At 35.5% G+C, this 21,289-nt stretch overlaps 2 protein-coding genes across 6 annotated transcripts in view; both read right to left on the bottom strand.

Annotated features, from left to right (window-relative positions):
* Window positions 1-4,683: 4,683 nt before the first annotated feature.
* Window positions 4,684-7,689, bottom strand: LOC128548405 (uncharacterized). Of its 2 annotated transcripts, none has more exons than XM_053523063.1 (2): window positions 7,387-7,689; window positions 4,684-7,120 (listed from the first exon to the last, which is right to left on the bottom strand). In XM_053523063.1, the coding sequence occupies exons 1-2, from the start codon at window positions 7,443-7,445 to the stop codon at window positions 5,014-5,016; spliced, it is 2,166 nt and encodes a 721-aa protein (XP_053379038.1). In that variant the 5' UTR covers window positions 7,446-7,689; the 3' UTR covers window positions 4,684-5,013. The 2 variants fall into 2 exon arrangements, with proteins under 2 accessions (XP_053379038.1, XP_053379039.1); XM_053523064.1 differs by having other exon boundaries at window positions 7,523-7,689.
* Window positions 7,690-13,016: 5,327 nt separating this feature from the next.
* The window catches only part of LOC123526565 (zinc finger protein castor homolog 1-like), a 50,253-nt gene continuing 41,980 nt past the window's right edge, over window positions 13,017-21,289 (bottom strand). For all 4 annotated transcript variants that reach the window (XM_045305782.2, XM_053523062.1, XM_045305783.2 and 1 more), the window contains one exon: window positions 13,017-20,858. In XM_045305782.2, the coding sequence (XP_045161717.2) occupies window positions 18,444-20,858 (2,415 nt within the window). In that variant the 3' untranslated portion in view covers window positions 13,017-18,443. The remainder of the gene's footprint in view (window positions 20,859-21,289) is intronic.

Here is a 21,289-nt window from a genome sequence, read left to right as displayed (position 1 = left end):
CAGGTGGGGGAAGAAATTGGCTGGTCAATTCTTCCCCCCCCCCCCCCCCCCCCCCCCCCCCCAGCCAGTACTTGACCTGTCGGGTGGGTAGAAGAAATTGACCGGTCAGTTCTTTCCCCCCTTGCATATACTTGACCTATCAGTTGGGGGAAGAAATTGACTAGTCAGTTCTTTCCCCCCTAGCATATACTTGACCTATCAGGTGGGGGAAAAAATTGACCAGTCAGTTCCTTCTCCCCTAGCATTATACTTGAACTGTCAGGTGAGGGAAAAAATTGGCCTGTCAGTTCTTTCCCAACAGCCAGTACTTGACCTGTCGAATGGGGAGAAGAAATTGACCAGTCAGTTCTTTCCCCCCTAGCCAGTACTTGCTCTGTTAGGTGAGGGAAGAAACTGACCAGTCAGTTCCTTTCCCCCTAGCATATACTTGACCTATCAGGTGGGGGAAGAAATTGACCTGTCAGTTCTTTCCCCCCTAGTATATACTTGACCTGTCAGGTGGGGGAAGAAATTCACTAGTCAGTTCTTTCCCCCGTAGCCAGTACTTGACCTGTCAGGTGGGGGAAGAAATTCACTAGTCAGTTTTTTCCCTCCTATATATAGATAGTACTTGGCCTGTGGTGTGGTGAGAAGACATTGACAGGTCAGTTCTTTCCCCCCTAGCCAGTACTTGACCTGTCGGGTGGGGAAAAGAAATTGACCAGTCAGTTCTTTCCCCCCTTGCATATACTTGACCTATCAGGTTGGGGAAGAAATTGACTAGCCAGTTCTTTCCCCCCTAGCATATACTTGACCTATCAGGTGGGGGAAAAAACTGACCGGTCAGTTCTTTCTCTCCTAGCATTATACTTGAACTGTCAGGTGGGGGAAGAAATTGACTAGTCAGTTCTTTCCCCCCAAGCCAGTACTTGACCTGTCAGGTGGGGGAAGAAATTGGCCGGTCAGTTCTTTCCTCCCTAGCCGTTACTTGACCTGTCAGGTCGGGAGAAGAAATTGACCAGTCGTTCTTACCCCCCTAGCTTATACTTTACCTATCAGGTGGGGGAAAAAATTGACCAGTCAGTTCTTTCCCCCTAGCCAGTACTTGACCTGTCGGATGGGAAGAAGAAATTGTCCAGTCAATTCTTTCCCCCCTAGCATATATTTGACCTATCAGGAGGGGGAAGAAATTGACCGGTCAGTTCTTTCCCCCCTAGCACATACTTGACCTGTCAGGTGGGGGAAGAAATTGACTAGTCAGTTCTTTCCCCCCTAGCCATTACTTGACCTGTCGCGTGGGGAAATGACCGGTCGGTTCTTTCCCCCCAGCATATATTTGACCTATCAGGTGGGGGAAGAAATTGACTAGTCCGTTCTTTCCCCCCCTAGCCAGTACTTGACCTGTCGGGTCGGGAAATGAAATTGAGCAGTCAGTTCTTTCCCCCCTAGCCACTACTTGCTCTGTTAGGTGGGGAAAGAAATTGACCAGTCAGTTATTTCCCCCCTAGCCATTACTTGCTCTGTTAGGTGGGGGAAGAAATTGACCAGTCAGTTCTTTCCCCCACCTAACAGAGTAAGTACTGGCTTAGGAGGGTAAAGAACTGACTAGTCAATTTCTTCCCCCACCTGACAGGTCAAGTATGTGCTAGGGGGGAAAGAACTGACCGGTCAATTTCTTCCCCCTCCTGATAGGTAAATATATGCTAGGGGGGAAAGAATTGACTGGTCAATTTCTTCCCCCACCTGACAAAGCAAGTAGTGGCTAGGGGGGAAAGAACTGACTGGTCAATTTCATTTCCCCACCCGACAGGTCAAGTACTGGCTAGGGGGGGAAAAAAACTGACTAGTCAATTTCTTCCCCCACCTAACAGAGCAAGTACAGGCTAGGGGGAAAAGAACTGACTGGTCAATTTACTCCCCCCACCTTACTGGTCATGTACTGGCTATGTGGGAAAAGAACTGACCAGCAGTAATTTCCTTACCTTAGAAGAAATTGAAACAGGAAAAAGGCAAATAAAAAAAAACAGAAATTAAAATAAGTTCGTTTAAAAACATTTCTTTAATTTACACAAAATATGAAACATATTTCTTATTTTATATGCAATTTAAATGAAAACCGACTATCGGAAATAAAAAACAGGTTATTTAAGAATAACCAAGAAAACCAGTTCCAATTACCTAACAGGGGAAATAATTGACTAGCCAGGAAAATTGATGAGGGGGGAAAGAATTGACTAGTTAGTTTTTTCCCCCCATAAGAATAATCAAGAGTAACCATGCAGTTGCGATTGGGGGGAAAAATTGACTAGGAGGGGAAAGAACTGACTAGTCAGTTTCTTCCCCGGGGAAAAAACTAACTAGTCAATTCTTTTCCCCAGGGAAGAAACTAACTAGTCAGTTTTTTCCCTGGGAAAAAAACTGACTGTTACACCGGTATTGTGTCATTGGGGTCAAGTTAAAGATTAGCATAACTTAAATAATGTTCATACTTAGAAAATTCAATGGTGGCACAGTGGTATAGAGCATTGGGCCAAAAGCTACTTTTTGGTCTGACTGTGGAACGGAAGGGTGTCAGTTCAAATCCGGCTGGGATCCAAATTTTTTTATTTAGTTTGGGTACACTTAATCTCAGTATACTTGGTGTGTAGATAGTTTTTATCAATGACCTTCTTAAAACAAAGGCTACACTATTTTATTAAATAAGTCAGCAGAAAATGAAGATTTAAGAGGTAATTCAACATCAAACATAATTATAAAAGATATTTCTGAGTTAAAATTAATCTAAAACAAACTTTCAAGCAAAATTTTATGTACAGTTCAGCCTTTCCAAGTGAAGCTGATTGGGATATTTGTCTTTTTTCATTTTTAAACAGAAAAGTGCTTGATTTCCTTTTATCACACTGTGACAGGAAAGGCCGTACCGGCGACAGTAACCATCAGAACAAATCAACACCCTTTACAATATTTACAAATTTATTTACATAAGATGATTATTAACAATGAATAGATATGAAAAGAAAAAAAAAACTGATTAGAAGAAAGAAAAAAAAAGAAAGTTCAGTATCTCTAGATACAAAAGTTCTTATAGTCCATTCTAATCTGACGTGACACAGGTCTTTAATGTAATTGTGAACTTTAAGTAGCACAAACAAAACAGCTTCTAAATTCAAAATACAGTCCCTTTAAACCGTGAATACGTTGATTCCGTATTGGCTCCCTATGGTGGTAGGTGATTGCATCCCTGAGCTGACTTCAGAGGATAACAAAAATCATCGTCTTTGCGGTTTACGGCACAACCATGGGACGAAAGCTCTGCGCTGGGAATATCACATCCAGGCGAGTGAAGACAAGTGAACCTCGGGCATTGTACTTCCGGGTTATGACATCACCAGGAAAATCGTCTGGCGGAAGAAGCTAAAATATATAACATATGGTAAGCACCATAGCAAAACAAATAAGTCAGGGCATAAAACTGCTCCTTTGGGTATACCATACCTCCGTAGGCTCCCATAAATAATACGTGCTACTTATACAAAATATATGTGCTACTAAGTTCAAACGTCACATGATTAAAATACGTCACTTATTACTTCCATTATTACAAAGATTACTTACTTAAAAGACTAAAGTTAAAGTATGAAATGATATGAAAAGTATATGAGGAAACATTATAGATACGGACATGATAAACTGCAGCCATTATTTACAACTACAAATTAACAAAATTCAATGTAAATCAAACGTTATATGATAGTTGGCATCCATATAATATCTAATGCCATACACTAAAACGGACATTGTATGTGTATGCAATAGACTGTCACACAATTTCATATTACAATAATATATTACAAACATGGCACTAGACTTGCCATATAGATTTATACATAACCATACAATGCAGTAATGGCGTTCCATAATTAACAAAATGTTTGACATAAGTTTTTGAAACAAAGTACTTTATAAATATCATGTTACAAATTTCAGTACAAATTTTACATCTTATATAAATGAAACATTTTAGATTCCTCTTTCGAAATAATTTACAAAAGTCTGAAAAATTTAATAAATCATCCTGACATACCGAAACTAGCTAAAATCATATGCCGAAAAGTAAATGTTACAGAATTCTGTAGAATGACCAAAAATTTACCCAAAAAAAATCGTAATGCAAAAATCATACAAAAATCTAACAAATAAATTTCTTACCTCGATCGAGCATAAATTTCTAGCAAGAAAATAATTCAGACATAGATTCGTCTATAATGTCCGAAGGTGGTGTGCGCAAGGCATATCTAGTCCAGTCTATTTAAAGGATAATGTCCCGCCAAATACTAAATTTCATGGGATTCACGGTTAAGCCGTGAGCTCCGACTATTTGTGTTTCCACGGGATTCACGATATAGCCGGGGAATCTAACTACTTTGGCGCGAATTTAAATTGACAATTTGAGGCCCATTATAGTGGTTTTGGGGATAAAAACATAAATTACTGAAGTTTATAAAATATCAACTTTCTTATTACTGAACAGAATTTAATGAAATTTACATGGAAATTTATGTTATGAAATACAGAAAAACATGAGAGGTATTTCATGCGTGAAATCTGACATTTACCTCAATAACTCAAAAATTTACAAAAAGATGATGCAATACCTGCATTTACACTACAGATAAAATAAGGCCCGTATGTCAATTTGTGACACACACAGTGAGCCACAGTCATTTCATTAAAACTGTAGGATATATCACTTGTACCAGTATACTTAAATGTGTCGCGCCATGAGAAAATCAACATAGTGTGTTTGCAATCAGCATGAATCCAGATCAGCTTGCGCATCTGGGCAGTCTGGTCAGGATCCATGCTGTTCGCTAACAGTTTCTCTAATTCCAATAGGCTTTGAAAGCGAATAGCATGGTCTGGATCCACGCTGGTCGCAAATGCACTATGTTGGTTTCCTCATGGCATGGCTCAAATATTGTATGAACTGATATTCTCACTTACTGGTCAAATAACTTAATTGTTCATATTAAACTAATGGTCATTTGCCAGAGTAGACAGCAGTCTACAGATATGGAACTTGGCAGCATTGTTTCTCTCCCTTAGATTTAAGGACAACAAATAACAATGTAAAGCATCTCTAGCTCGGTCCTCTTGTTCCATACACTGTCCCAGTAGATTCAATGATGTTTCCCTGTGTCCAAGGTTTGGTTCCTGGTCAATGGTTCTGATAAGGTTGGAAAGGGCTCTTTGCTTTTCTTCTTGTCTCTGAATAGTGCTGTAGGTCTTGTATTGTAGGAAGTAGAGGTAAGGGAGAGAATCTACCATAGCCCAGTCCATCCATTGGTCATGTCTACCTCTGAAAGCTAGGTCCTCTTGTGTAGATCTAAACATTTCATGTCTTAGTTCATGTGGAACACAGTTAATTTCACATGGCACAAATCTGACACAGAATGCTGTAGTGTACTGTATAGCTTCTTCATTATGATTGTCACATATTGGGAAGAATCCATTTCTTCTGGCTTGTTTGATGAAATTATGACACTTACAAATAGGCTCTACAATATTTAGATCATAGCTTCCTTCAATATCTCTGAGAACAATTTCTGCTCTTTGAGTATCCCCTATACAGTAAAACATGGAGGCTAGCTTCAGTTTACTAGATGCAACATCTGTGTTCAGACCCAGTGAGATCCAGGTGAGAGCTTCTGCTGATATAGCATGGTACTGTTGAATACTGCAGGACCCCAGGACAGATCCAAGGGTGGTACAGAACTGTGGAGCCAGAAGACTGCAAGCTGTTTTATCCAGTCCCTGGCACTGATCATAAATAATGGCTAGTTTGAAAATATCCTTCAGCAATGTCTGTACAGTTTCTTTGTAACTACCGTATGTAATTTCAGTTAGACAGTCCTGTATTCTCAGATCAATGAATTGTGCAGTTGATAGTAATAAGTGTCCTGAAATCATGCCACTTCTTTTTAAATCATACCCAAAGAGCAAGTTACTCAACTTCAGCTGAAGCCTTGCACCAAGATCATCACAATCAGTCTCCAATAGTGCTCTCCCTTTGCTGTTTATAATATACCTCAGTATTTCAAGAATGTAAGGTTTAGATTCATGAGGAATATGTCTTCTCATCAAATTGTTTCCAGGTATGATAAAATGTGGACAATATTCATTTAAAATACCATTGTACAGGACAAATAAACACAATGATAGACAAACAAGTAACTTATTTTTTCTCCAAATGTTGAAACCTGTATTTGCAATACAATGGAATAGAACAGTTTTACACATGAAACTTGAAATAGTGTCGTCAAAGTGTGGCTTGATGAATGTTTTTAACATCATCTTCGTCAGTACGTAACATCGAATCTGGGTGATATTTAGATTGAACATTAAACACCTTTCAGCTATAGATGTTGATATTCTCCATTCAAGCTCTTCATTTTCTCTGCCTTTGCTTCCAACACCAACAACAAAACATCCAGTACTGCTACAATATCTCTTCATGTGATCTGGTGGCCACAGACCTACACCTTGCTGTTCAACCCATTGTCTAGCTTGTAGAGGCCATGATTTACAAGATAAAGCAGGAACAGTGTCAGTATCCCTAACACCATGTTGTTCTTGTTCGGCATATGCTGGACCATGTTTTACTCCTCTCTCAAAAACATCAGCTATTGCTGACATTACAGTGTTCTTTAGCAATATTCTTCCCATTGTGTCTCTGAAATGGTGTTCATTAGGTACATTGCTGTATGGAAGAGGAGCATCATTTCTCAGGCGTTGTAGTCGACAATAACCAGATGATACAGACTCATCTTGGGTCATCAGGTAATTGTTTTTATCAGGTTCCCAGTCAGCCCAGTCTTGTATCACATTAAAAATGTTAGGACAGACAAGTTGATCAGTGTCTGACTCGAGTCCCAGTGTAGTTGTTCCCTCACACTGACTGCCAAGGTAGTATGACGAACCATTCACATCATATAGTTTTGCTGATTTTTTATCCATAGATTCTGCTAGCAGCCATGTTCTTCTTCTTTTCTTAACAATTCTCTCATTCACTCCTATATCAGCAAGCACCTCTGACAGTCCCAGTGACACATTCTCAATATAACCAGGTTGTTGAAACATTCTGAAAATAAAGAAAACAAAATCTGATTATTTTGTAGACTGATGACTGATGATACTCTATCAGATACTTTAATTTATTTTTGTACTCTTATTTATTTCATAAGATGGAGGGACATTTTTGAGTACAATTCTGAAATTTGATAGAATTTTATGTAGTAGTCAGGCTAATAATTCAATAATTATGCTGTTTAGAACTATAATGAAAAGTCAAAAATATCACATTAATATTTTGTATTTTAACTCCCTGAGGCCGATATCGTAACATACCTGCTGCGGCGGGATAAGATTACTACCTGACGTGGAAGAACATTATCTAACCTTATCATAACCACACTCGCATACAGTCAGTTGAAATCATGCAGGGAAACATTATTAACATGGGTGTAAATTAAAATATACTGACAAAATATTCGAAGTTTGAACAAATATTTTTTATATCCAATTTCGTCCGTAGCTTATATCCAAATAGAACAAAATTTTCACTTCGAAATATTCACAATTTTAACACACCTACAGCGTTTAATAGATATTTGAACATTAAATTCCCATAAATAGAAATGCATCATTAACACGTAATAGTTATAGTATGTGTGAGAGTGTGTTACCAGGATATATCAGAGCTAGGGGTACATCGAGGGTATTTTTCTCTGCACATATCGTCGAGGCCGGTAGGCCGAGACAGATATGTGAAGAGAAAAATAACGAGATGTACCCCTAGCTCTGATATATCCTGGTAACACACGAGCACTACATATTATAACTGTTTTATCGCATAGTTTATCATTAAAATTTATATATTATTTTCATTTAAATTTGTTTATTATTATTTTTACTATTTTGATTCCCTTTCTGCGCCTCGCTGACTGAAACACTAAAACTCCTGTTTTAGAAAATGTGTTCCCCAGATAAAAGTACCCAACAAATTTCTGCATTGGTTTTAAATCTTTGCATTTCATTGGCCAGACATATTGTAAAACTTGTTGTTTTGTTTGTAAAAAAAATCAAAGAAAAAGAAACATTTGAGAAATCTCAGAATTTCATATATTTCATGTATTTCTGAATTTGGCAATAACTATCAAGTTTTTGAAATATTCTAATTTATTTATTCTTTTACTTTATAAATGTAGGTGTTTGTGACAATTCTTTCTCTGTGAACTGTAAATTGGAGACAATAATCATATTTTATTTGAAAGGAACAAAATTATACTCCTTGATAGGAGCTCATTTAAGAAGAAAGCGTTCGATATATTTCGAACGTTTTCTGTGTGATATATATCGGAACTTTTTTTTTATGAAATCCACCAGTAACACTGACGTCGTATCGACGTGGTTAGACGTTGGATTTTGGTCGCGACGTCGGCGACTCGAATCAAGTCTTACCAACATATATCACGAGTCTAATAGACGTCAGATTGACGTTAGAAGACGTTGGAATTAGGTTTGGATAGAAATGTCTGATTAATGTTATGAATTATAAAACTTTTAACTAGTATAATTTGCTAGTTAGTTTCAGATATTTATATTTATTATATAATGTTTTCATTAAAAGCCTGGACATGCGCATATTATTTAATAGTTCATTCGAACATCAAATACTGTTAATTATATTATAATTATCGCATGAGTTGTCTTTTTTCGGAAACGGATTTTCACGAATTTTTAAACTGTTCAAGATAAAGTGCATTTATACAATGTATAATTTTTACCTAAGGATCTTTCTCTAAAATGTTAATTTATAGTCTCATCCGCGAGATAAGCCTGCATCGGTTACCAGTCTTCCTGTAATTGATATGTGTTGGGTAAGATAGAGCAAGTTTATAAATACTTTAAAAGGGAGGGATCCGCAATCTTGAGTAACAGATTTTAAAAATTTATACTTATTTTAATAGTTATGCTGATTAATGTTCCGTATTTTTTCACAGACTGATGCATATTTGTTTGTAAAGCAATTTCAATTAACACCAAACTTTTACATTTTACGAAATTATAGAAGATTTTTCATAGAATTTGAAATATTACATATTTGTTTTGCACTTAGTAATTAAGCTCTTATTAATAGCACTAGTATATTTATATAAATTTTCTATTTTTATGAAATGATGAAACTGACAAATTTTATACATTTCAGATGGAAATATTAACGGAGTTGAAGAATCATGCAAAACTGACGAAACTTGAAAGTTTCAATTATCGGATTACTTTTTGGACTTATTGTATTTGACTTACGTCGTCATAATATAAAATAAAGATGATAAAATACATGTGTTGATCACTTGTTAGACCGCAAATTACGTAGAAAATTTGGTCAGATTTTGGTTGAAAAGTGGTTAGATTTAGGTTGGAAAATGGTCGGATTGCGACGTCTAGCCAACGTCGGGATCCGACGTCTAAACGGTTTGCAAATCCAACCAAAATCCAACGTTAATCCGACGTCGGGGTCCGACGTCTATACGACGTCTAACCGACGTCAAATGCCTACTGGGCATAGAGATTTCCGTGTTGATATATATCGCAACAGTTTTGTAAGATATCAGCACAGTTTTGTAGTAATAATGTGTGTTACTATGTATAACATGCTGCAAAGATCAAAGGAAAATTGCCGCACTATGCGATAATAAATGTTTACATCAGCGTTACGTAAATTTACACCCGTTTTTGTGTGAATATCAGTGGTTTATTTTGATGTATAATCTATTTCTAAACATATACACAAATGTTGTGTCACGCGCTGAGACAGTTAAGTTGTAATATTTACATCCATCTTTGAATAATTATTAAATTTACAAGCATATATATATATATATATTGTATTTTATGAAACATGCATTGCATTATTGTGTTATTTTTTATCCATTTGTATCGTATGTGATGTAAGTGCACCAATATTTCAGCCTTCTAAAACTTAACATTATCCGACCATTCATTTGTCTGATAATGGAATCGCATCGTCGGAGTCATCAATCTTACGGAACCGATATTTCAGAATCGGCATGATAATAAATAAATATTTTCTTCATTTTAAGAAAGATCTCTGGCCGAAGACATTATTTTACTCTTTTGAAATACAGTATGAACGAAACACAGCGGAGATCGTCTTTTTATTTCATTTACATTACCCCATAGTTACAGACATTTATTTTAACAAGGGAACTAATTATTAGCACAACTAGTAATTATAACATCAAAGAAATAATAGCCAGTATGCAAAGTAATTTTGCTTTTGTCAGGATTATCAAAAATTAACAAGCATCATGATCTCAGTGCCGCGACTACCGTCCTGGAGAGTCCTGGCTACAGAGGTAGAAAATATAACGCCTATATCGCATTTCGGCCCCAGGGAGTTAAGATAAATTTACTTAATATATACCTTTTTTTGGTATGAAGCCAGCAAATCTGTAACTAAATTTCTTCAAATTCTGTGATTTCCAGACTGAATAATGAATGTCTATATTTATAGTTTTATGGAATATTCTCTGTTTCTGTTTTGGGGGGCAGAAGGATAACTCCAACAATGAAACAGGTTTTGTGCGTCACTTGTTACTTACCTTTGTAATAGAATAACTCTGTCTTAGAATTATTTTTATGCCCCCCCCCCCCTCGAAGGTGGGCATATTAAAATCATACTGTCCGTCCGTGTGTCTATGTCTGTGAGTCCATACGTGCATGTAAGTTCTTGTCCGGGTTGTAAGTTTGCCAACCATAAAGGGATATTGAAATAACTTGACATCAATGTTCACCATAAAAACAAACTAGGTCTGTAGCAGCTTTGTTCAAACTGGGACACTTGGCCCCTTTTTGGGGCAGTAGAGCTAAAAATAGAGTTACTTTTATAAGATTTTTTTCTCATGAACTGCTTGATGGATGTTTATCAACCTTAGTCTTAAGGATTATTATATATAGTCCTCTTCTAACTTTATACAAATGGGGCCAAGTGGCCTCTTTGAGTGGCTGCTAGAGCTAAAATTAGAAATACCTTTAAACAATTTCACATGAACTCCTTGATGGTTCTTCATCAAACATGTTTGTAGCATCATTATAACGTGCTCTCTCAAATTTGTTCAAATGGGAGCACTTGGCCCCTTGTAGGAGTTGTTAGGTCTGAAAATAAACAAAAAGCTTGTAACGATTTCTTCTTTTGAACTGTTTGATTGATCTTCATCAAACTTGGTCTGTAGCATTATTATAAGGTCCTCTGGAAATTTATTCAATTCAGGAGCCACTACAGTTAAAATAGAATTGCCTTAAAATGAGTTCTTCTCACGAACTGCTTGATGGGTCTTCTTCAAACCTTGTCTGGAATATCATTATAAGGTCCTTTACCATGTTTGTTCAGTTGGGAGCACTTGACCACTTTTAGGGGCCATTAGAACTTAAAAAAGAAATACCTTTAAAGAACTCCTTCTCATAAACCACTTAATGGATCTTCATCAAACTTGGTCTGTAACATCATTACAAGGTTTCATACCAAATTTGTTCAAATGGGGGCACTTGAGCAAATAGAAATACCACAGCAAAATATAGAAAAAAACCTTTAAATAACTGTTGTTTAATGAACAACTTATTAAAGGATTTTCACCAAACCTAGTGAGAAGCAAAGTCAGATGGTTAAGGTTTTCTTCAGGTGAGCGACTTAAGCCCATTTGGGCCTCTTGTCTTGATGATTCCTAGGCCAAGTTCGAAACTGGGTCATGTTGGGTCAAAAACTAGGTCACCACTCAAATCAAAAGAAAAGCTTGTTATCATTTATGACCCCATCTTCATGAAACGGTCAAAATGTTCATATTGATGATTCCAAGACCAAGTTCAACAGGGGAGCCATATAGGGTCATCATGATCCTCTTGTTTGCGTTTTGAATATCTCAGGACAGTTTTCATTCATGTTCACTTATCTAGCAATGAACTTGACAGAAAATAAGAGGCTATTATGTTTGTTCCTCTCAAAATTGGATAGGGTCATAGAGACTTTCCTGTAAGTCCTGATCTTAGTGAGCTCAACTCTTCATTTATTACCAGGTGGTTTATATGTTTTCATGGTGGAGGACGACCAGATGTTTCTTGAAGCATTACTTTAGACATATGGTAGACACCTGGTTAGAACCGCGGACCTCCCGCAAGCCGGCTGGCTTCACCACATGAAAGATTTTGTTTGTTGGGTTTTACATCACATCAACGCAATTATATGTCATTATGGCGACTTTCCATGGTGGAGGAAGACCCCAGGTGCTCCTCTGGGCATTATTTCATCACGAGCGGGCACCTGGGTAGAACCACCGACCTTCAGTAAGCCAGCTGGATGGCTTCCTCACATGCTGAAGTCAATGCCCCAAGTGAGGCTTCAACCCACACTGGTTAGGGGCAAGTGATTTGAAGTCAGTGACCGTAACCATTCAGCCACAGAGGCACATCATAATGCAAGAATTCTACAGCGCAAGTGAGCTTTTGAACCAAGTGGTGAAAGTCAAGTGATTCAGTCGGTGACCTTGAAACCAGGTGGAATAGATTTAAAAAATTCACACATGATTAAGCACCTACTTTCGGTTTCAGTCTACAAAATTGCAATGGCAGAATACATTCTAACACTAAAATGTGTGAAAAATGGAAACACAGAATCTTTTTTCTTCAGACTTCTTGCGACTACACCACAGAAACATCTTTTTGATCGGATTCGAATACTCTTCTTCCCCATTCATTATGTTGTAGCATTGTTTTCAGACTGTCTTGCTGCATGATAGAATTTAACCCAAACCCATAGTACTTGGGAATAAGAAAGCCCCACCTGAACCATTCTACCATGGATTTGTACAAACAATTAAAAGTCCATTTGATTTTATGCCAACACAACTGTACAGAAATATGGATCCAACCACTGCCTAATACAATACAACACAAAAAAAATCTTTTTTTTTTCTGGAATCTGTTTATTTCAAAATCAGCATATTTTACTGGCATATAAATAAACTCTTCGACTCTAGGAAAAAACACAGTATGAATTTGTTGTATTTTAGACCAGTGAAAGGCTGTTGCCGCCTTATTCAAAATGACAATCATGGCAAAAGTTATCTTTCATCAAAAATCAATATACTGCAGAATTATTTTTCGTTGAGGATTACATTTTGTAGGTTTTGAGGTTTGTGAATCCTTGAAAATAAAACACATTTGACAAATTTCACATTTTATATCTTTGAAATTTAAAATCCAAGCCCCTACGAAATACCCGTTTTTTTTTTTTTTTTGTTTTTTTTTGAAATTACAAAATTGTCATTAATGTGTATGAAATTTAACACATTTCGTATTATCATTGTGTCTGACTGTTTTCAAGCTTTAAGATGATACCAAGCATCAAACAGTTCATTCCCAAGATAAATATACAATGTATCATAAACAACAACCTTTGCCTTAGCTGTCACTCTGAATTTCACTCTTATCTTATATATAACTAGTTCACTAATAATTATGCAAATTCCAAACAACATTGATACATTATAATTATGACATTGTGCAAATGACACTTCAAAAATATATGTGACAATAAAATGACTTAGGCACATTTATGACTTCGTTGAAATGAATCAGGACGGCATATGTGTATGTAAAATTAACACATGTACAACAACAGTTTTAGTTTTTTCAGCAGCTTATCTATTATGTAGGATTTTATCCTGGTTACTTTGTTGGCTTTACTTATGGGAGAGTGTGAATATGTAACATGGTGACATGTCTCAATTAATTTTTACTGTTAAATGTTACGTTAGTGGACTTGTAATGGCGACCAGCAACTTCTGTCCGATACTTTTTTGGGCTTTAACTGAATCTTAAACCGGCTCATACAAGCTCATGACTTTTTCGTAACAGAACGGAAAGCCGAAATTGCATTTGGAGAAGATATTGTCTAATAATACTAAAAAATAACTGTGCCAAAATACTCATCAGAAAGACTCCCCTTTACTTTAACTATTGGCTTGTAAGCGGGAAAAAAAACGGAGTAATTAATATCTATGACTGGCAAACATTTGGGAAAAATCTGAAGAACTGCTCTCTGACTTTTCTTTATTTTAACCTATTGATCAAAGAAACATGACAATACACATAAAATTAGAATTGTGCATTTTACACAAATCTTAACAATTTTCTGCATTATCACAGTAAAAACACCATCTTGCAGATTTTAGAGATACCTCAATGAATACAAATTTCTTCAGAACAGATTTTATCTTAACATTTTAACCAAAATCTCAACAAAAAAAATCCAACTAGACAGTGGTTTTTACTATGTCAGCTAACATGTATATATTACATGTATAAATATGATAGGACTAGTTAGCACTATATCACATACACATCATTCCTCACCTGGAAATCTGTGACCTTCATATAAATGTGTATAAAACATGGTCAATATACAGTTTCTACCATGATTTCATTTCAATCTACATACATAAAATCAACACACTTCCTCTACATGTTAAAGAATACTGAACAATGTTAAATATTCTATATAAAATCACCAGAAAGAGCCATATCTTAAATAAATTTTAGTGTTAAAAATATGTTGTATTACCGGTACATTAACATTTTTCTCAGTACAAATTAACCTTTTTTTCCCCACATAAATCAACATTTTTCCATACAATTTTCCTTTTGTCCATACAAAGTAACATTTTCCATACATTTTTCCTTTTTTTTCATGCAAATTAACCTTTATTTCCATACAACTAACATAAATATTTTTTCCCATTCAAATTAACGTTGTGTTATACAATTTTTGTTTTCACGCATTTGACAGAAACAAGCACACAAAATACATTACAATCATACAAAATCTGTATAAAATTCAAGAATAAATATAGCAGACTGAATGAAAAAATACACAAGTTACAACAAATATCAAATATAAGGTGAAAATAAATAGATTTTTAACCAATTACGTAATACATGATGCCTGAGTAAAACAACTTTATATTATGACTAGTGGTCTGAGACATGAACGCCTTCTATCACATTTCTCTGTTAATTGTAAACTTATTTATGTAAATGACGTAAGTAATGTTCCAATTTTCTGACTGCAAGATGAAATGATAATGTTTAATTCTGAACTCACAAAGAAACGTAACATATATACACTTAGTCTAGCATACCTGACTTCACCATATTCCACATAAACTGGTTAAAAGAAATTGGGAAATAAATTTTTAATTTTTAAGACAGCCAAAATGCAAGTGAATAGAACCATTGTTTAACCTTGCAAAAGCTACAAACAACACAAACTCAACTTAAAAAACTAACATTTTACAAAATTACTATCAGTTCTCTGCAGAGGCTTCTATGCCCAATTTTTCAAAATGGTCCATTCTGCCATTCAGGACACAGTATAAAAGAGGCAGCAAACGACACTAACCTCTTAGTGTCGAATCTACCAGGATGAAGTATAAAATTAAGAGGCCTTTTATAGATTTAAATGCATTTTTGTACTTTAAAAAAAATAAAAGCTGCTAGAATTCAAGTTTTAGTGGAAAGATTAGTTGAGTAGTTTTGATCCTAAGATATGACACAGTGACTTGCAGATGGGAATACATATCTTCGTTAAGCTAATTTTAAGTTGCAGTCATCGGACAGACATCTGTTAGGTATTTACTGATGATGGTTTGTAATAAGACAAATATAGTCATGTTAACATTGCAATATTTATATTTCAGGTACATGGTCACAGACTTGTGTGTGGTTTTTAACTGTTTTCTAAGAGCTTTGACAACTTACTGCCTCCTAAGATATGAAAATATTAACAAAATTCTTTTTAAGTTCCCTGAGCAGTAAATTTAGTTATTCTCAACAGCAGTTTTACACTCCTTTGAATTACTGTATTTTGAATTAAGTCTATAGGGGCAGCTTTCATGCTCCTTTGAATTACTTTATTTTGAGTTAATTCCATAGCGACAGCTTTTATGCTCCTTTGAATTACTGTATTTCAAATTAAGTATATAGGGACAGCTTTCATGCTCTTCACAAAAACTAAAATATAAACAGTTTAAAATAAATAACTATACATTCTCTGTTAAAAGTTACTGCATAAAATACAATTGATATAAATATACAAGATATGTACATGCACTATATTGGAATGTATCGTATGAGGCTTCCTTTTAAAGGCAATCTATTTCTATATTTGTACAAAAATATGCATAGATTACATTTACAAAAAGAATTAAGTATACTGTTACAATTTCAAGTGTTCTATGTACATGTATTTGACTTCAACTGGAGACAAGAAAAGATCATTTTCAGTTTTAGAAATCTCATTAACCCATACCATGCTGGTCACGACTGATTCTGCCTTTGCAACCAGTGTAGATCATGATCAGCCTGCACATCCATGCAGTCTGATCATGATCTGCACTGTTCGCTATTCAGCCAGTAAATTTTCAGTGAACAACCCTTCGAATAATAAATGGTCTTGTCCAAACTGAATGATGGAACAGTCCATTTTAGAAATTTGGCAGGGTAAAGGTTAAGAGACATATTACATGTTTTCTAATAATATTGGTGTTGACTAAAAATTCATGTTTCAAAACGCTAAACTGCAATTCAACACGGCTGATTTATATGAATACTTTATTGTGTACATAGAATTACACACTTCAATCTAATTAATGTTTCCTATGAAATATGTTATGTGATTTACCAGCAGTAGTGATCCAAGAAATCAACAATTTTCCCTCCAATATAAACAGCTATCTTACTGCAATGTGAAACTATCAAATGAATTTGTGAAAAAAGAAAAAAAAACTACATAAAATTTAAAACTGTTAAACAGTTCTGTTGTAAATAAGAAAAAAGAAAATAACTTAAAAACATGTTTATTTTACAAGAAAAAAAGTACATATTTTTTTTAAGCACATAAAAATTAATTATCACAAAGGCTTGAAAAATAGATAGCACAAAAAAATAAAAATACTACATCTGTTGACCGCCAGAAGGTGCTATCAGCCTTCTTATTTCACATGCTGATAGCATGTTCTGGCGGTCAACAGACGAATTATTAGTTTTGTTTAAATTATAAATTTCAACAAGGCTCTTTAGCTTTATTAGAAAAAAATGGAAATTAGCAAAATAATATGCAAAATGTGAGGACATGTAATATATATAAATAAACATGTGTAATATATACAATAAAAAATCAGCAGTGATTTTCGGTGTGAAAAAAAAAAAAAAACTTCTAAAAAAATTATTTGGTGGAATGATCTTGTGCAGCAGTTTAAAATATCTTATCACAAAAATATATGTGGTCCAATAATATCAGAAACAAAATATTATATCATACAATAGTGTAATGTTTAGATGGAGTGAAGAATACAATGGAATGTTCCAGAATATTATCATTTTTTTTTTTTTTATTTGGTCTAACATTTTGATAATGTTCCAACTGACTTATAATACGAAAATATTGTATTATTTTTTTTCATTAACAATGTCATTATCTGAGAATCTATCAGAAAATGCACCAAAGTTCCACTGTCCTCGGGGCTTTCATGATTACGGCGTGTTAGGCACACTCCGCCAGTGCAATTCTGTCTACAGTGACTGAAATGACCGTTTTCAAGGGCATTTTGTTACTATTTATAGTAACGTATATAATCAACAAAACTACTTTATTATCTTGAAAATGGCTGAATTTCAACAGAACAAAACTTATCTAAAAACAATAACAAGTACACATTTACATACAGCTCTACTGAGTCAGTTTAATATATTAATACTCTAAGTATATGTATTTCAGTTTAATCATATTCTGGGATAACAACTTGGAAAAAAAATGTTCATGCTTGGAAGGATTTTTTTTTCCTTTCTAAATTTCCAGACAATTAACACATACTTTACCGTAAATATCTGCAATCATAGCATTCTTCAACAGTTAGTGTTTAACATCTAATTTCTAATTCTTAACAAACTAGGAAATTGTAAAAATAAATTCATTAAACAGAGATCATTTAATTTAAAAATGGAATGTCAGGCGGAATGTTGGGAATGTATTTAAAAGGTAAGTCTTATCGACTGAAATTAAATATCATTTCATATGACAATCTTCACTGATTTCCAAGTTTATAAATATTTTCATATTTACAAAATATATCCTACACTGATCACATACAGGCCCTTTACATTAGTTGTACCAAAAACTGGTATTAAGAAATGAAAAAATATACTGTTACAAACTTTAAGGCACCTTTCCATTTAAAAGTATCTGAAAATTTCTAGCTTAGAGGAAAATAACGGGAACACTTGGGAAAGCCACTAAAAATCAGTATTTTTACTACAATAAAACCTACAAACTATAGATTATCTCTACTTGTGTGTTTCGCTTTATGGGAGGTCATCTGAACCGGCCCGAGAGCTGCGGCACGACAAGATTCAATTAAACAATGAAAATGATTCTGTTTCCTTGCATAAGGACAGAGGCTAACACCGCAGTCATCTGCAGCTGTATGTTTCTCGAAACCCTGATTAGAAATATTATCCATTTTAGCGTGATATTTTCTATGTGTCAATACCTTACTGGAGTCGGTGCACACGTATGAGCATCGTTTACAATGAAAGTGGGACATTTTTTTATTATATTCACATTCTATGGCTCCGCAGTCTTGATTTATTCTGTACTGTTGGAGTTCGCCACCAGTTATACTGTCGATACGTTCATGACGTAGAGTATGTTGCACAAGTCGTGAACGATCACTGAAACCATAGCCGCAATCATCACGCACACAGTGAAAATGAGTGACACTGTGACGATAAGCACATTTAGGATATTTACATTCTTCATTGTAGCGCCAACGTGAATAACCATCCGGAATAGAATCATCTCTCAATCCTCGTGTACCAGTTCCAATTATCTTATTTCCACCAGTGGTCGGACTTTTCAAAGACATCTGCTTTGAATTGCTTTTTGGTGCGGACAATTGTCGTTGTTTGCTTAAGTTGATATCTCCGCTATTCATAAAATCATCTTTCTTAGTCTTAAATATTTTCCTTCCTGATCGGATCGAAACGTCACCTTTTTGTTCATTACTATCAGACTGGTTACCACTATAATCTAATTCAGCACTAGTGTCTATATGTAAAGCATTATCACCATCGTCACCATCACTTTCAGCATCTGTAGAAATTTTATTTTGCTCTTGTGCTTTTGAGATCATTTCTGAGAAAGTAGAAGGGTTTAGATTGAGCGATGATGATTTTGGGTCTTCAACATCGCTGTTGCTATCAACCATGTCTCTGCCCTCAGCGAGACACTGAGCTTCATCAGGATCTAAACTATCTTCCTGATTTTCTATATGGTTCTCTATCTTCTGTTGTTGGGGAGAAGTGACCTGGCTTGCATGTTTGATAACAGAACTTCCTTGGTCAGCACGCGGGATCTTCACGCCATGTTTTCCGATGTGGGAGCGTAATCGTGCAGGGTCAGAGAACGCTTGATTACAATCAAAACAATGATAATGATCTTTCTTTTTCAGTTTACAAAAAGGACGGCCACAATTCTGTGAAATGGCATAATGCATTTTGGTTCTCAGTTCATTCCAACTTGGTTGTGGAATTTGATTGACACCTCGTTGTAGGAGTACTGTAAGTGGTACACTTGGGTTACTGTTGTTTGTGCTATCTATAGGACTTATTGCTATCGGAGCGCCACCTACTGTGACAAGAGGGGCAGGTAACCCTGTTACAAGCTGAGACGATGTAACGGATGCCGGTAAAGCTTGAACTGTACTGATTGGTACTGGGACTGTTGCAACATTGGCCGGTGTTTGTTTAAGTGCTACCTGAGTTCCACTGAGAGAAAGGTTTTGAATTGCTTGTTGTGACACAATGACTGGTCCCTGAGACAGACTGGTTATGTTTCCTGCTTGAGATATGAAGACTGGTATACCTGTGTTTTGCGTCTGCTTCACTTGAAGGAAAGCTGCAGCAGACGTAATGACTGAAGTTGCCGTTCCACCTTGAGGAGCCTTTTGACTTAGTACAGGTGAAAGATTGGTGTTAGGTAATAATGGTGATAATGGAACATCTCTGAAAGTTTTAGGCGATATTGGAACTTCTTTTGGTGAAAACTGAGTAACTGAAGTAGTGGAACTTCCACCTGAATATTGATGTTTCTTCTCATGCTGAGCCATTGTGCTATGTCTGATGAATGAATAATCACATTTTTGTCTCGTGCAGTGAAAGTGACGATTTGTCTGATTGTTTTGGCAGTGAATTCTTCGACAGCTTACGTTTCGGTCAAAGAATTCGTAGCCTTCCAGAATCTTAACAAAACTGTGAAAGTCCTTTGCATGAAGATTCAGGACATCAATTCTATCTGTGATTGTAAAACACCTCGGTCGGGCACAGTGATAGTGAAGTTTCCCGATGAAATTACAGCGTTCGTCCGGGCAGGGATCATCTGGAGAAAATATGCGGAATCCATTTATAACTTTTGTTTGACTGGTGACGTTTAAATCACTAGCTTGTACATGGGACTGTCGAATTTCTTCATCAGTTAGTTCAACTTTTGGTATTTTCGGAAGTTCTATTTTTGGATACTTTGGTGGTCTGCCCCTTCGTCTCATACTATTGTCCTCTATGCTTGGTATACTTTTGCTGCCACGATTGTACGATTTTCCTGCAGCAGCCCTGGCATACTCATGTATACGATAGTGTTCTAGTCTACCAAATGTGGGTCCAACATATGGAACAACATGGTTACATCCAGTCTGAAATAAATGTTTATATATATCAAATTAATAATACATATTTTCCAGACTACACAAAAATAAAGACATGTAAATTGTAAGAAAATCTCCTATATAAAGTATTCCTTCTTTTTTACATAAAAAATCCAAATATGGTCTGCTCTGTTTCGTTTGATATCATCTGTAAATACTATATTCTGGCATATTTTTATCAAACTATGACCTCAAAATACTTTGTTTCAAGCACAGTAATTTTGCTGAAACGTAACAGACATACTGATAAATCTTTTTAAATGAAATTTTACAACAAACAATATATCCAAGACACTTGAGAAAAGCTACAGAATGTAGTAACTAAGTCTTCATTTCAGATCTGTCTGAATATGGGCTCGGTATTCCTTATCTATCCATACACAGCTATCATTCAGTTTGTAAATGTTGAACGATTTATG

Source organism: Mercenaria mercenaria, chromosome 14, assembly GCF_021730395.1.
Source record: "Mercenaria mercenaria strain notata chromosome 14, MADL_Memer_1, whole genome shotgun sequence".
Lineage (NCBI taxonomy): Eukaryota > Metazoa > Mollusca > Bivalvia > Venerida > Veneridae > Mercenaria > Mercenaria mercenaria.
Note: the sequence above shows the minus strand (reverse complement) of the source record. Positions and strands in the feature narration are given on the sequence as shown.

What these genes read in the sequence shown, in the direction of transcription:
- LOC128548405 (XM_053523063.1), bottom strand. Translation starts at nt 7,445, where the DNA reads ATGATAAGGTTAGATAATGTTCTTCCACGTCAGGTAGTAATCTTATCC. An exon ending in ATCTTATCCCGCCGCAGCAG is followed by an intron (nt 7,121 to 7,386) that starts GTATGTTACGAT and finishes CTTTATTTTCAG; the next exon opens with AATGTTTCAACAACCTGGTT.